At 44.0% G+C, this 16,837-nt stretch overlaps 2 protein-coding genes across 2 annotated transcripts in view; one reads left to right on the top strand and one right to left on the bottom strand.

Annotated features, from left to right (window-relative positions):
- ntng2b (netrin g2b) overlaps positions 1 to 14,590 on the top strand; it is a 67,592-nt gene extending 53,002 nt beyond the window's left edge. The window contains exons 6-8 of the mRNA XM_063209900.1: positions 10,462 to 10,632; positions 12,113 to 12,247; positions 13,697 to 14,590. Coding sequence (XP_063065970.1) covers positions 10,462 to 10,632; positions 12,113 to 12,247; positions 13,697 to 13,920 — 530 coding nt within the window. The 3' untranslated portion in view covers positions 13,921 to 14,590. The remainder of the gene's footprint in view (positions 1 to 10,461; positions 10,633 to 12,112; positions 12,248 to 13,696) is intronic.
- The window catches only part of setx (senataxin), a 1,003,984-nt gene that overhangs the window by 942,616 nt on the left and 44,531 nt on the right, over positions 1 to 16,837 (bottom strand). The gene's annotated exons all lie outside the window — the stretch shown is intronic.

Genomic DNA, 16,837 nt, shown 5'->3' with positions numbered 1-16,837 from the left:
CACAGTGTACCTTTGAGATCAGGGGTGTCAAACTCAAATACACCGAGGGTCAAAATCAAAAACTGGTACGAGGTTGGGGGCTGAACTCAATATTTATTTTGAAAAATGGCCTAAAATTTTGCGTACATGCACTTAAAACTCATAGTTACATTTCACACACACTATTTTCCATCATATGTAGTGAAGTTTAAATATGCCTGCACATATTGTGTTGCTTATGAGTGTGAGCTGTTTCATTGGCCTATACGTTACGTTATGCTATACATTAATGGTGTGTGTGGGCCAACTGTAATACACATTTGAAATGATCTCACGAGCCAAATAAAATGACTTCCCAAGCCTGAGATTGACATCCCTGGCTTAGATAATGGAGTAGACACTGATAGCATTTCTGAAGCTTAGGACTGTACGGTATGTTCACACATGGTGCGTCCAATTGGTTCTGCTTTTTATATTCCCACCCCTGCTGAATTATTTTTGTCTCTGGTGTAAGGACTTAATAGTGAATAGTGAGCAGCTTAATAGCGATGTGATTGCTACTACTATTGCTATTGCTAGTCCTCTGTTTTTTTGGCATTCTCTGTTCACATGTTTGTTCGAAGTACCGTATTAGAGGTCTGTTCTCATCATACAGTACAAATCACATTCATCCGGCTTTACTTCACTTGTATTTTGTGGAGACGTTATTGTCTAAATGAGATTCATGAACGGTGGCTGTAAGAAAAATATAGTAGTAGTAGTATATCAAAGAACTCAGTATTGCACAGTTCTTGCTTGATCAGACGCTCAGATTTCATTTGGTCATGACTGGCTTCCTCTGTCTAATACATTATATCAGTGTTTCCCAACCAGGGGTACGTGTACCACTAGGGGTACGCGAGCACACTGCAGGGGGTACTTGGAAAAATGTAATTGTAACAAATATATGGTACTTAGTTACATTGGGATAGAGAAAGCGATATAGAACTTGACTTGGGGGGTACTCATGGAACACGAAAATGTTTAGGGGGTACACAAGACAAAAAAGGTTGGGAAACACTGTTATAGACTATAGACTTGTACAGTATTTTGGCTCAATCCCTGAAGAAAACAGTGCTGCATCCTAATCCTAACCACTAAAACATGTCATTGTCATTTCCCCCACCCGAAGACTTGCCAGAATTCACATCGCCATTAACAGATGCCCCTCCCCCTGAGCTTCCCCCGCCAATTGAAACCACAGCCAAAGAAGCTCCTCGCGAAAGCCCTCCTGCACCCCCAACAACACCACCACCACCACCTCCACCACCTGCAACAGAAGCCACACCCCGTCCACCTAAGGAAAAGCGCAAATTTTCCATCCAGATCCCAGAAAAAGATCCCCCCCCTGTTGCCGAGGAAACCCCTGCCCCCCCAGATGCTCCCGAGCCAGTGGTACCTGAGGTGCCAGGTAAGGCAGTAGTCAGTAGGGTGTAGGCCCCCAAAACTAATCACACTGCAAAAGTGTCACTTGCTTGTTGAAGTGCAATAGGTTGTGCAATAGTGTTGTATAGCAGTGGAGAGTGTAATAGTTTTGGAGGGCAATAGTGTTGTAGTGCAGTAGATACTTGAGATGCAGGGGCGTAGCTTGGCTGGGAAATGTTCAGGTGACTTCTTAAGCACCAAAACTTTATGGATGATTAAGCAAAGCCCTTTGCTCCTTGACTCATTTTCAACTGCATGGCACCTCTTTGGCAGCGATATGCACACTACTGCTGACTGCTCTGGCATTGGCAAGTGTTCCATTGCAGAATTATTAATAATGGTCCACAAATTTGCATTGCATTGGATTGAGTCTGAAGTTCCTGGCTACGCCTTGGGGTAGATGTTTTGTGATGACCATGACAATTCGTCTGCTATTTGCCTCTCAAACTAAGCCGCCTCTTCTGTTACATCAGTAAGCTGGCATTAGCTTTAACTTGAAGACAATAAATAGATTGTGCTTCCATGTAGATTGCACTCAATTAGTGGGATGTAGCAACTGCTATATTTAATCTGTACATCTCCCATAATGTTGTAATGGTGCCACCACAGTGCTTCCCCTCAGTAAGCATATTAGCAGTGATATCAGGTTTGCATCAAAGTGCATGGTGGGATGTAATACGTGGGTATCACATTGCATTGCATTGCAGATGTTGGATCAGTATGAGTTACTTCTCAGGACAACCCTAATGATGATCTCATATGAACAAATGTTTGGGATAAACCCTATCACTAATGGAAGAGATCTACATTAATCCCATTGCAGCTATGATAGCCATAGTCATTTGGCTAGTGGCTCTATAGAGTTTACCATTATCAAATGCAATTCCTATTATAGTACAGTTGCTGACAGGAAATGGTTGGGACAGAGAAAGAGGCAGGGTTGAGAAATGACTCCATTTGAACCGGGATCCCTTGGGCAATTTACCCATATATGGTGCAGTGTATTAGCCACAGCATGCCACTGCGCCCCCATATAAATGTAATTATTTGGATAGTAGGGGACCAAGTGCTGTCGTTGACTTCATTCAAATAACTTAACCACTTTTAGCCTTGAGCTTAATGATATCTGTGGCCCTCAAATGGGCCCTCAAAAATTACTTGCAGTAAAAACTGCATTGATGAAGAAACTCACATAGGGTAGGGGGGAAATCACTTTGTTGCACAGAAAATATATCCAGTTTCCTCCCTTTTTTGCTGATTTTCCTCCTGCTCTGGTTACACGTAAAGCAGGAGGCATCATAGATTTTTTTTTCTTGCAGTGTGTGCGTAATCAAAGATTTGCAATAACATGACGCCACATTTGTGAGCTGAAGGCTATATGATGAGTGTTTCATATCGTAAACTAACTCCAAATTCCCATATACATTCCATTATTGTTGATGTAGTACTTTCTTCAGGCAGACACATGTCTGCTACTGTCTAAAAGAAAAAACAACATTTGAAATCCTTATTTTTCATTTATTCCATGATGGCAGAACTATATTTCAGCAAATACATGAAGATAAAAAAGGATCTTAAATGTGCAGATCCCCCAAGTAAAATCCTGAATTATCCAGCTTCTTATTTTGTTCCTGTGTGGCTGTCATGACTTTGCGGATATGAGATGGGCCCAAAGGAGAAGGTGGATTGCATTCAAACTCAGTCCTCTCCCTTTAAAAGTTTGCTGTTGGCTTACTCATGAGCAGCAGGGTGACTAAAATGTGCCTGGTGGTCTGATGACCTTTACAGCGTCCATAGAAAGCAGATAGCAGCACATCCAAGAAATGTTCACATGTTCAAGGGTGTTTTGTTTATTCATATTGCCACCCCTGTGATCCCTCTGTGGTGAGCCACTCTGCCCTACAAAGGCAAAGTGCAGTAACTACGCCAACAATGAAACCAGTATCTCTAAAACGGGACACATTTGGACAATAAGACTTTGTCACAAGATAAAGGAGGGGCTATGAAGACTATTTTTCAGTCTAAACTCAATTTTGTCACCATTTGTAGTTACTGAACTTAATCATTGTAGGGCAGTCTGTGTAGCTGACTCTGGCCCACGCAGGACATGGGGAGCGGAGCACATTGTATCCCATCCCAACTCATCTCATGCCGTCAGGGCCAATTCAGCAGACCGATGCTGCAGGGGTTTGGTAGTCAGTACAGCGCCCGCCCCATCAGCTGAAGCTAACTGCTCAAATGTCTGCCAGCTGTAACAGGCAAAAAGCAGGCAATGATAAATCAAATAAAGGAATATGACTGACATGACTTATGACTACCTCATAATCTATCTGAATAAACAATGTGGTATTACTGTCATCCAGCTGACTAATGGGTGACTTAAAGTAGCCTAATGCATCCTTGACATTTGCTGCTAGCAGAATGTCATTGACCAAGTCATAATGTATTACTTAAGTATTACTAAAGTATTACTTTGTATTATGTCATAGTAGTGTAGGATTGTGGTAGCTAAGTTTTTTCAATGACTACAGCTTTCCACTGGCAGAACAGTGTGGATTATGAGGCTATGTGAGCCACTAGCTATAGTCTGATGACTCATGTTTCTTTCAGTGCTGCGAGCAAACCAGGGGTGCATCCCAATATGTGACCTTGCCTCCTCCACTTGCCTCCTCCACTTGCTTCTCGTCATGATGACATCACTGACAACAGCATTATATTTCAATATCTTGCAAAAGCTCAATTGTAAAGTCTTTTTCTCATTTGCAATTGGGATGGTGAATGAAAAACAGTCCCTCAAAAGTTGTTGTGGCGAGGCTGACAGCTGGGAAACTTTATCGTTTTCTCCACGGAGGAGGGGCCAGGAGGCGGGACGAGGAGACAAGCACAAGTGGAGGAGGCAAGGACACATATTGGGATGCACCCCAGGTGTTTGCTTGGCTTCACCCTTCACAAGCGTGTGTTTGAATTCTCGGAGGGAGAGACACGAGGTTACCGGTACTCTTGTTTGTCTGACGCTGTTGTCAACTTACTGTATCACAGCGGTGTAATACTCAATCTTCAACTTTTTTTGTATGAATTACACCTCATTGTCCTTGTCAGTGGTGTAGTCTACTTTTTTATGGTGGGTATACTGTATATTTGAGCATTTTTTGAAGTGGGTATACTGTATATATTTCTGCTATTCAAAACAATGGATCAATCAATTTTAAGTGGGTATACTGAAATCCCTGAAATTTAGAAGTGGGTATACTCCGTATACCCGCGTTCTACGTAGACTACACCACTGGTCCTTGTCCCCCTTCCCCTGTGCCAGACAGCCACACTGTCATGTGATAGATTTGTGTCATGTACTCAGTGTTGCCAGATGTGTCTGATCAAATCCTACCCAAAAAGGTGCTCAAAAACCGCCAAGATACACTAAATTCCGCCCAATTTCAACAAATTGCATTGATTTCTATGGGCATAAAACTGCAGAGAAAAACGCCAAATGGCCCATTTTTTCAGTTTTTACCCACAGATGGCCATGCCAAGCAGCCCAATTGAGCAGGTAACCGCCCAATCTGGCAACGCTGCATGTACTGTAGATGCGGACCACTTTCAGGCCGCTCTGACTGACTGACATGCGGAGGTTGATGCCGTCTGATAAATGTCTCCCGGCTGGCTGTCACCGTCCCGCAAAGTCACCAGGGAATTACTGGCAGACAGGAAGCATACGGGAGCTGACAGGTTCACCAGACAACTCTCACGACATAGCAGATAGGAAATGACATCACAGATGAGAAGGAATGAGAGGAAACGGGGAAATGTGCAGAATGTACACTTGGAAAAACTGTGGTGGCATGCTGAGGGCGTGCGTGACAAAACACGTCAGTAATTTTTACAGTACCCACAAAGCACCTGCGAACACTGGTCTCTGAGTTTGAAAGTATTTACCTAATTTGACTTGCGAGAAGAGATGCAGGTGTATGCCAACGGAAATGCATTTTGGGATGATATTAATGTTGCATAGAAACAGAACGTTTTCAGGCTACAACGCATTTCTGACTGAACCACAATGTAACATATTCAGCCTAGAATGCATTTCTAATAGCATGCGGTTGCGTCCGCTTCTGCAGGTTGAATGAGCCCATTGTGTGCTGTTATAGTTTCTTGGGACATAGAGAGAGTGCCTTTTATACTCCCTTTGTTAATGAAACATTGGTTTTCATAGCACCTCTGGATCCCCAAACATCAGAAGCAGAGGACTCTGGGACAGAGGAGGGCAGTAAACCAGTGAGCGAAGGTATAAACCCTATATTTCCATTCAATCAGGTGATGCCAGAGAATAGGCAAGTCAATAGACACATGCACAGTAGGCCTATAATAAGACCATTTTACATTCCACACTAGAGTTGCTTTCTAGAAAGAGATGAATGCATTTGGCACATGATGCTCACAAGTCGGAAGCCAACAAAGGTGGGTAGAAAGCGTCAGTTGCCCAGGTACAGAGGGGGCCCAGAATTGGGTCCACATTATTTTGTATGAATTGGGTGGGGAGGCCTTTCAGATTACTTTGTCCTGGGTCCAGCAGAAGCTGTCAGTGGCCCTGGGTATAGACAGGTACAGCAGCCCCGGAGCAAAGCTTCAATATCACACTGGCCATTTTGACGCAGTCCAAAGCAGAGCTTTGTTCAGAGAAAAATAGCCATGCTATTAGAAGAAGCACCTGCAGTTCAACTTGACACTTTTCATGAGTGTGCATCAGGTATTATCTGTCCACTCTGCCCTGTCAGCTTCTCTGCTCTGTTGTTTTGAAAACTCAGCCCGATTGCTAGAAAATCACACGCACACACACAGGCACACACGCACACACAGTGCTGACATGGACACCCATGTACTGTATGTGATTGTGCAGATAAAAGCCTCCCAGAAGCTGAAAAAGAGGAGGCTCCACGTGAAGGAGAGAAAAAAGAAGAAGATCCTGTGAAAGGAGAAGGTATATGCCATGTGGAAATAGTGTGTATGTGTAGTGTTGTGCATTATATGTGTAGAAATAGTGTGTATGTGTAGTGTTTTTTCAAAGGATTCAAGCTTTTGCCAGATATTCCCATACACACACAAACACAGGTAGCAACAGGACGTAACGGAGGCTAACTAGCAGAGTTGGCGTGGAACGTTAGTAAACCTCCCTCCCTGAGCCTCATACAGTGTCGATGCCGTTGGGCTGCAGGGGCTGGTCCTTTAGTCCAGCGGTATCATACTGTGCCTCCCATTGCCGAACCGATGTAATTGACGAGGTCGCATGTTCGCGCCCCGAGGGGGACGAACAGGTGCAAGATGACCTCCGTCACACAGACATCATAGAATCATTAAATTAACGTTATTTGGATGATTCTGATAAAAAAATCTGAAAATCAAAGTTGTTTCAATGCCGTCTTACCATCTGGGACACACCCTTTAAAAAGTCACTGATGATTTTGACGCACGTTGCACATGCAGATAACAGCCTCCCAGAACCCAAGAAAGAGGAGGCACGTGAGGAGCAGAAAGAGCCTGTGGAATCTGTCTCAGAAAAGGAAGGAAAGGGGGAAGAGATGGAAAAAAGAGAAGAAGGTGGGCCATGATGCATTAGGTATAGAGTCCTTTAGGATAGTGCTGAGCCATGGAAGTAAGGGTTACATGCCACTATTCAGACATGCCGCTATTCAGACATGCTGCTATTCAGACATGCCGCTATTCAGACATGCCGCTATTCAGACATGCTGATATTCAGACATTCCGCTATTCAGACATTGATGTCTATTGTCTGAATACCGGCACGTTTCCCACCGAAATCTGCCATTTCTGTGGTTTGTGCCACGTTGCTCAGAATTATTTAAATCTATGCGAATCATGTCACCAAATGACTTCCGGTATCCCGGTTGTCACAACTCTAAATTCCATGGCTCTGGGATAGTGTTTAGTACAGAGCAACCTTTTCATTCGTTAGCCCTCCCCACTACCCCAGTAGGCCTACACAGTAATATGATATGGACACCCTTTACATGCAGACAAACCCCCAGAACCAGAGAAAGAGGGAGCAGGTGGGGGGGAGAAAAAGGAAGAGGTGGCTGTGGACTCAGAGAAGGAAAAAGGGAAAGAGATGGAGAAAAGACAAGAAGGTACGAATCCTTTACAATAGTCGTGTAGACCAGCTTCCCATACTGTACATCAGTGTAGATGTGTTGCCATGTGTAGTATTGTTTTTTTTTAAAGTCAGACCAACAGCTCAATCTGTAGCATCATGTGGAATAGTTGTGTAGTCCAGCATCCCATATAGCTGTGTAGACGTGTAGAAATGTATTGTTTTTTTAGTCAGATCAACATTTCAACCTGTAGCATCACTATTTGAGGAGACGGTATGTGTCCTGTGGAATAGTTGCATTGTCCAACATCCCATAGAGACGTGTAGCGTATTGTTGTTGTTTTTTTTGCCAGATCAACATCTCACTGTTAGAGGGGAGCGAGAGATGTAGCCCCTTAATGCACGCCTGCTTCCTGTGGCACGTTGTAATAGACATTGAAAGTTAACTACTATAGTACTACACTACTATTACATTGCACAGGGCCTTTAGTAATACATTACGATTTGGTCATTGCCATTCTGGTAACAGCTAATTTGTAAAGCCGTGTCTTAAGGGGTTAAAACTCATTTATTGGACATCACCACCAGTTCATAACATACAAAAGTTTCCCTACAACATCTGTCCTGTGGAATAGTAGTCCAAAATCCCATAGAGCGGTGTAGACGTGTAGACATGTATTTTCTTTAGTCAGATCAACATCTCACTGTTAGAGGAGAAGGTATGTGTCCTGTGGAATAGTAGTCCAGCATCTCATAGAGCCGTGTAGACGTGTAGCCATGTGTAGTATTTTTTTTTTTAGCCAGATCAACATCCCATCCTGTAGCAGCATCACTGTTTAGTGTCGTCTCTCTTCTTGCTACGTCTTATTGGTTCTCTCTTGGGGGGGTGTTTGGCCCAGTGAGTCCTTCGTCTGCGGAAGAGAAAGAGATGGAGAAAAGAGAAGAAGGTACGAGTCCTTTACAATTAGTCGTGTAGACCAGCTTCCCATCAGTGTAGATGTGTAGCCGTGTGCAGTATTGTTTTTTTAGTTAGATGAACATCTCAACCTGTAGCATGCTGTGGAATAGTTGTGTAGTCCAGCATCCCAAGACGTGTAGCAATGTATTGTTTTTTTTAGTCAGGTCAACATCTCACTGTTAGAGGAATACTGTGGAATAGTACTCCAGCATCTCATAGAGCAGTGTAGACGTGTAGCCATGTATTTTTTTTTTAGTCAGATCAACATCTCACCCTGTAGCAGCATCACTGTTAAGTGTCGTCTCTTCTTGCTACGTCTTATTGGTTCTCTCTTGGGGGGTGTTTGGCCCAGTGAGTCCTTCGTCTCCGGAAGAGAAACCCAAAGAGGAGGGAGAAGAAGCCTCAAAGGAGAGCGAGGAGGAGCCCTCAAAGGAAAAACCAAAGGCGGAGGAGGAGGACGCCGAGGTCTCGAAGGAGACGGAATCCTCTGAGGGGAAATCAAAGGGAGAGGGTGAGGGGGCAAAGGAGGCGCCCGGGGGAGAGGGAGAGGGAGAGGGAGAGGGCGGGGAAGCGAAGGAGGAGGAGGAATCCAAGGAAAAGGAAAAGGGCGAGAAAGAGGGGAAAGAAGGATCGCTGGAGAGCAATAAGCTGATCGAGGAGGAAGTCACACTCTACCAGAAGAAAGGTATTACACGTGTATGAGGTAGACAGTAGGCACTAGACTAGAATCTTGTCATGATTCATGTACAGTTGAAGTGTCCTTTACTGCCCTACAATGTTGAAGAGCAGTAACTACATATTTTGCCTAATGGTCCAAATGTGACCCGCTTTAGAGCTATTACTATGTCAAATATACAATATCCAACCCAATACCAAGGATTGAAGGCATTTTTCTCAGTTTCAGTGTTGGCATAGTTACAGCACTTTGCCTTTGTATGGCAGCACAGCACTAACCTCTCTGTACAGTACCTCATTTTATTTACTGTAATAGTAGATACAGGTACTGTACATAGATAGCAATAGAGCAGTAGCCTATGATTAGACATAGTGGCTCATCAACTAACTGTTGTTACAGGAGGCATAGAAAGCTGCAATACTCAATACCAACACACTAGTGATTGTAGGGTAGTTTTTGGACTGGAGTGTGTGTATACGTGTGTGTGTCTGTTTGTCTGCTGTGTGTGTCTGTCTGCAGTGTGTGTGTGTGTGTGTGTGTGTGTGTGTGTGTGTGTGTGTGTGTGTGTTGGCATAGAACTTAAGAAAAATAACCGAATGGTGTACGTCTTCTCTGTAGCGATTTTAAAGTTCCTCCTTGCAGAAGGGCCCAAGCCTAAAATTCTCAAAGGAATAATTTATGATGACTTTAAAGGTAAGTTTACGTGTATGGTTTCAATTTTTTTGGGAGGGGTGGGGGTAGAATCTTGGAGAGATTCTGTGCTTCTCCTTTGATCATCATCATCCCTTCCCTTTGATCATCATCATCATCATAATCCATCATGATGCAGCTTTGAAAACAGACTTCATCTTTCTCACAAGCATGTCTTCCTCTCTCATCTATTTGTTTCCCCACCCATCCATCTGTCCCCATGTTGTGTGTCTGTGTTGAAAGGTAAGTCCTTCCATCTTGTTCTGTTGATCATAAGTACCAGAATAGGCTGAAAGGCTCTAGAAGGGGACAGGGTAGGCCAGGGCCCCTGGTAGTATTGCTCCAGACCCCTGTTACAGTCCCTGCTCTGAACAGCCAATGGCGTTAATATACTAATGTGTAATTAAAACAAAAACCTAAATGTAAAATTATTTGTTATTTAAATGATTTATAAGAAAACAATATTTATAAGCAAAATTATAAATATAATTTATTAATAATTAAATGGTCTAGAACCGCCATCAGTATCAGACAAGCCCAGTGACAGGATAGCTGACCTTTTTGTCCTCCGTGTGGTTTGGCTCTCTGCAGCAGACTGTGAATGCTACGGCCACTCCAACCGGTGCAGCTACATCGAGTTCCTCAACATCGTGACCTGCGTGAGCTGTAAGCACAACACTCGGGGGCAAAACTGTCAGCACTGTCGCCTCGGATACTTCCGGAACGCCTCAGCGGAACTGGACGATGAGAGTGTCTGCGTTGGTAAGTCACCTTTGTCAGTTACACACAGCCTACTAATTGTTCACTAACGGTTCATTTATTTCCTTTATGATTTTCCTGTAAGTGTCTTGCTTGTTGATCTACGCTGCTCTCATCCAAATGTGAAATACTTATGTCGGTACATTATAAGATGCATTGTGCGGCATACACCAGAGATGTCAGTAGCTCTTTTAAAGAGTAAACACCCTGCTATGTGGTCTCTCTTCTATACATATTCAATCGGCACAGGTGATTACACTTATCAGCTCATCAGATCTACTGGACCAGATTAAAATCTGTATATTAGAATCCGCTGGTTCAAGAAATGGTTGGCTTTTTTGTTTGTTTTTAAAATTTAGTTTTTGGGCATTTTAGGCTTTATTGGGACAGGGCAGTGAGGATAGAGATAGAGAGACTGTGTAGGATTGAGAAATGATGACCCAGGCCACACTCAAACCTGGGTCCCCATGGGGGGTATACAGTACAAGCCCAATCATGGATGGGTGCTGTATCGCACCGCGCCTTGATACACCCTAGAAATAGTTGGATTTAATATGTGACAGGGTTGTTACCTCCCGAAGCCAGCACTGACAACTCTGCATTTCTACGCCATACAGCTACCGAAACAGTGACTCTGAGGCACATCTCTGATTGTTATGCCATTGGTTGACTTTTGTCCCGCCATGGTCCAGCTGTGTTAACCAATCTGGAAACTTTTAAAGAGGCGTCACAGCCTGCCAATTATTTTTTGAGGGTGTAGTCAGTCACCATGAAGACTGACTGGCCAACTCTGAACCTACACCACAGTGGCTGTAGTCGAGTCATGAATTTCTAATACACTTCCAGGCAGGATTAGACAGGGAGTATCAAAAAATGTGTACGCACTCAAAATCATTGTGAATTAGCTAGGTATCTATTCAATTCATGTTATTTCAAATCATGTTATTGTTTTGTCACCAGTCGTTCTCAAACTGTCATCCATTCTGGTCTAAACCGATAGCCTACTGTACCTCGCTATTTCTGGAAATATGCTCATTTTACACCACCCCGCCCGAGTTAAATAATTGAGATTTACCTTTCTCCTGTGCTTCCTGGCCATTCTCTTAGTCTGCTGATGTTACTTGAAGTGACTTACTTCTAGTTCCAAGTTAGCAATTATCATTGAATCTAGGATACGATTCAATTATATATGTTAGCTTGGAGGTAGAATTTGCATTGCTAGACTCAGTGCAAAGGTCTTTAGAATATCCTTTGTATTATGGGATTCTTCTCCTGCCTGTGTTGAAATCAGTATTTTATTTGTGTGTGTGCCTGTCTGTCTCTGTCTGCCGTGTGTGTCTGTGTGTGTGTATGTATTTCTCTGCTGTGTGTGTGTGTGTGTGTGTGTGTGTGTGTGTGTGTGTGTGTGTGTGTGTGTGTGTGTGTGTGTGTGTGTGTGTGTGTGTGTGTGTGTGTGTGTGTGTGTGTGTGTGTTTGCTTACAGAGTGTAACTGTAACCAGTTGGGCTCAGTGCATGACCGCTGCAATGGAACAGGCTACTGTCAGTGCAAGGAGGGCACAGGGGGCCTCAAGTGTGACGAGTGTCTGCCCGGGTTCTTCTGGAGGCAAGGCTGTGTCCGTAAGTTCACTCATTCTCTTTCTCTCCGTCTCTCTGTCTCTCACACACGCACGCACGCACACACACACACACACACACACACACACACACACACACACACACACACACACACACACACACACACACACACACACACACACACACACGCACGCACGCACACACACACACACACAATTGTGCAAGTACTTAGGTACACGAAATGCATAATTGAATTGCATATGCTATATTTCCGAAAACACAAGACATTCTAGCAACTCATCTACAGTGTGTGTGTTGTGTGGATATAAGCACAAATTTCTTCAGGTAATCACAATAGCTTGGTGGGAAATGCAGGAGTAAGAATCGTTACATTGCTGAGGTTTCAGTCGGTCCTGCCTTTCCAGATCAGGACGTGACTGAAATATATAATCATTCTTTCCAATAGGCCCATATCCAAAATGACTTGGTCGTTTATATAATATATACGCATATCCAAGACGTACTGTAGTCAAGTGTTGCAGTCAGTGTATGTGTGTTTATATGTATATACGATGTGGGTGTCATAAAGGAGACAGTAAAAAGGTGGCCAGATGGCGTGAGGCTGAGAGAGATAGGGAGAGAGAAAGAGAGAGAGAGGGAGAGAGAGAGGTAGAGATGGAGAGAGAGGAGGGGAAGGGAGAGAGAGGGGGGGAAGGGAGAGAGAGAGGGAGTGAGAAAGGGAGAGAGAGGAGGGGAAAGGGAGAGAGAGGGGGGGAAGGGAGAGAGAGAGGGAGTGAGAAAGGGAGAGAGAGGAGGGGAAAGGGAGAGAGAGAATGAAGCTGAGTGTGGGGAGAGGGGGGGAGGGAGACAGTGAGAGGGAAAGAGAGGGAGAGAGAGTGAGAGAGAGGCTGGCTCTAACTCAGGCTTGTGCATCCTCTGGGAGAGGAGGCTGATCTAGTCAGCTGGGCCAGGCGTCACGTGGGAGGGCAGGCAGGCAGCACAGCTGCAAGACAGGTCAAAGCCCCATGCAGTGCCACTGAGCTACGCCACTCTTTAAATCCCCTTCATGGCACTGTAGAGAAAGGAAGAACAACCTAGCTGCACTTTACACCTACTGTACATTTGTGGATAATATTTTTTCACATCACTTGCAAAAGGGATGGACACAAGTTGTAACTACAAGGCACTGTGAATTTATGGTACTGACATTATATTTTGGGGGATGGGGGTTATATTTGTTTCTGTTCCAATTGCAAGGTTTCATTTGACTGTACTTTTTCACATACAGTAAATGGTAGACCTACCTTCAATACGACCTCATATCCCCCGTCCCCTTATTTATTCATTTCTATTCCATGTTTTATTCCAGTAGTCTGAATCAACTGACTGTACTTTTTCACATACAGTAAATCATACCTTCAATATGCTCTCGAACCCCCAACAGCTTTATTTATTTATTAACTTACTCATTTTGTTTTTCTACATTAACAGCAAACGTGTGTGACGACGTGACGCTCCCGTGCCAGAACGGCGGCACCTGTGTGCAGAACCAGCGGTGTGCGTGCAAGCCGGAGTATAAGGGCACGCTGTGTCAGCAGTCCGTGTGCGAGGCGGGCAAGTGCAGTGGCGCCACCTCCCTGAGCCCCAGCCTGCCGGCGCTGCTGCTGTGCCCCGTGCTCTACCCACTGCTCTCAGCCACGCGCCTCCTGTCCTGAGCAGACCACCTCTCCTCCTGTCTCTCTCCCTCTCTCTCTCTCACACACACACACACAAACACACAGCTCTAACTCTCAGACACTGAGATGGCAATAGAGACTGCGAGACACACACACACACACACACACACACACACACACACACACACACACACACACACACACACACACACACACACACACACACACACACACACAGAAGCAGACAGGCAGACAAAGGGCTCAGTTGCCGCAGGCCAAGGAGAAGGTGCCCAAATTCGGTTTTCATTGCACTGTATGCATTGGATGGGGCCGGCCTCTTGCAGATGACTTTGTCCTGGATTCCCAGCAAAAGTGGTCAGCAGCCCTGCACACACACAGAACTCTACTGTACCACTTGTCTTTTGTCCCAATGTGATACACCTGCAAGCTAAAGGATGATGTGTGTAGAGTCCCAACTCAATCCGCAACTGTACTCTCAGACAATGAGATGGCTAGAGAGATCGAGAGATACACAGGAACGGAGCTGGAGACACACACCCACACACATTTGCATAGAGAGACAAGCTGGCATGTGCCAGCAGACTGGAGTAATCCTTGGACTCGTGGAACGACTGAAGGGGTGATGGCGCCATCTACTGGCCAGGACTGGTATGTGGCCACAGGAGCTGTGGTGTTGAACTGGATGCAGGCTATAAAAAGTTAAAGCCCATTGGGAAACTCCAACTCCCATTGTCATTGTGACACAGCACTCCACAGCACACAAGTGAACACTGCACACTGCACACAACGAAATTGCATTTATGCCTCACCCGTGCAAGGGGGCAGCCCTCAGTGGTGCCCCATGGGGAGCAGTGCCGTGGGACGGTACCATGCTCAGGGTACCTCAGTCATGGAGGAGGATGGGGGAGAGCACTGGTTGATTACTCCCCCCACCAACCTGGCGGATCGGGAGTCGAACCGGCAACCTCTGGGATGCAAGTCTGACGCCCTAACCGCTCATCCATGACTGCCCATGTCTATATATATATGAATATTAAAAGTATAATAAATGCTGCTCATCATTTACAGCCTGTTGGGCTGACCAGGGACTGGTATCTGGTTCCAAGAGCTGGATATACCCAGGTTTACTTTTTTACGGAGAGAAAAAAAAAGACAAACAATGCATCTGAAAATTAAACTCTCCTCCAGTTTTTGTATTCTACAATATGTCATTCATCAGTCACAGCCCACACACTTTCAAATGCTATTGTAATATCTTTATAAAGACATTTATATTTTAGTCACTTTACTCCCTGTTGGCAATATAAGTGAATGTTACCTCTTTGGGGTAAATGTCCACATTAACAGAATAATCAGGAAGCACAGGGACATGACATGTAACCTGCAGTAAGGACATGGCATGGAATAATAGTGACTTGATAATATTGTTGCAATATTTACAACATGAAAATGTACAATTTCTCTCCCTGCAAAAGTAGTGAATGTGACAGATATCGCAGAAGGTTTTTTGCTCATCAAGTATATCCATATGAATTGCAAATATGAGCAGTCCTTGAGAACAAGGGTTAAAACTGAGAAAAGACATTTAATTTTTATTTTCTTTTGTATTTTAGTTGGAGACTATGTTCATTATCTACAGGATTAGGTCTGCAGTTGAAAAAAGGTGGAGGTTTCAAAACCAATATCAGCAATTCACTAGAAAAACGTGATGCAGACAATCCGTTTTTCCTATGAATGCAAATCCATCATCGCTGAGGGCAAGACAACTTGTAACAACTTTATTTTCTTAAACGTATCCACCAATAGATTGTTTCATTTGATAATAAAGGCTGCTTTACACAACATCAACCCTGAATCTTGATTTGATTCCTTTCCTGCCTTAACTGTTGAACTTATGAGAGAAACAGAACACCATTTACCTCGAAAACCCCCGAAGCGATCCAACAAATGGCCAGAGGCGTGGACTTGTGACTTGGACTGACTTGAGTCACAAATGACTCCACTTGAGACTTGACTTGCCAATATTAGGAATGACTTGTTGTGACTTGACTCGACTTGTACGCTATTGACTTGGGACTTGATTTGGCAGTTTTAGCTTGCAATGACTTGCAATAGCATTCCAAGTCAGTGAATATACGGTATATATTTTTTGCATTTGCGTGCAAAAAATGCATGAAAGACAGAAAAACTAAACGATTTACCCTTAAACAGTACCAGTAAGCCTACTATTTTTTTTGTTTAGAACCCCTTACGAAAATCGTTCATGGTTTTACTATAGCAACCATGGTTTTACTGTAGTAACCATGGTCTTTCTAAGTACTCTGAGCCATTCATAGTATCACAATGGCTTATCCATTGGTAACCATGAAAACTGTGGCTCCATCCACTGAAGTGTCCTTGAGCAAGGCACCTAACCCCACATTGCTCCAAGGACTGTCACCAATATATGCGTTGGATAAAAGAAGCGGCACCTAAGTGTCATTTAATGAATAATAACCGTGGTAAAATCATAGTTAGTTTTTCAGAGTAAAACCATGGTTCATTTTATAGTTAAAAATAGTCAAACCAAAAACTGCCGAACCATGCTTAAAGTACCATGAGATCGTGGTATACCATGGTCGATTTTCGTAAAGGACATGACTGGCGAAGGGGGACATGCAGTGCAGTGTGGAAAGGTAATGAATTTATGACCAAAATAAATGGTCAATATTGCAAATAGAATACAAGGTGACTTGTTAAGGACTTGGAAAAATAAGACTTGGACTTGGACTTGACTTTGGCTTTGGTCAAATGTGTCGTCACTTGTGACTTGACTCAGACTTGATTGGAAGGACTTGAGACTTACTTGCGACTTGGAAATTAGTGACTTGGTCCCATCTCTGCAAATGGCTACCACCAAAAAAAACTACAACATTTATAAAGCGGCAGAGTATGT

This window comes from Engraulis encrasicolus, chromosome 11, assembly GCF_034702125.1.
Source record: "Engraulis encrasicolus isolate BLACKSEA-1 chromosome 11, IST_EnEncr_1.0, whole genome shotgun sequence".
Lineage (NCBI taxonomy): Eukaryota > Metazoa > Chordata > Actinopteri > Clupeiformes > Engraulidae > Engraulis > Engraulis encrasicolus.
This window is presented reverse-complemented; position numbering and strand designations above follow the sequence as displayed.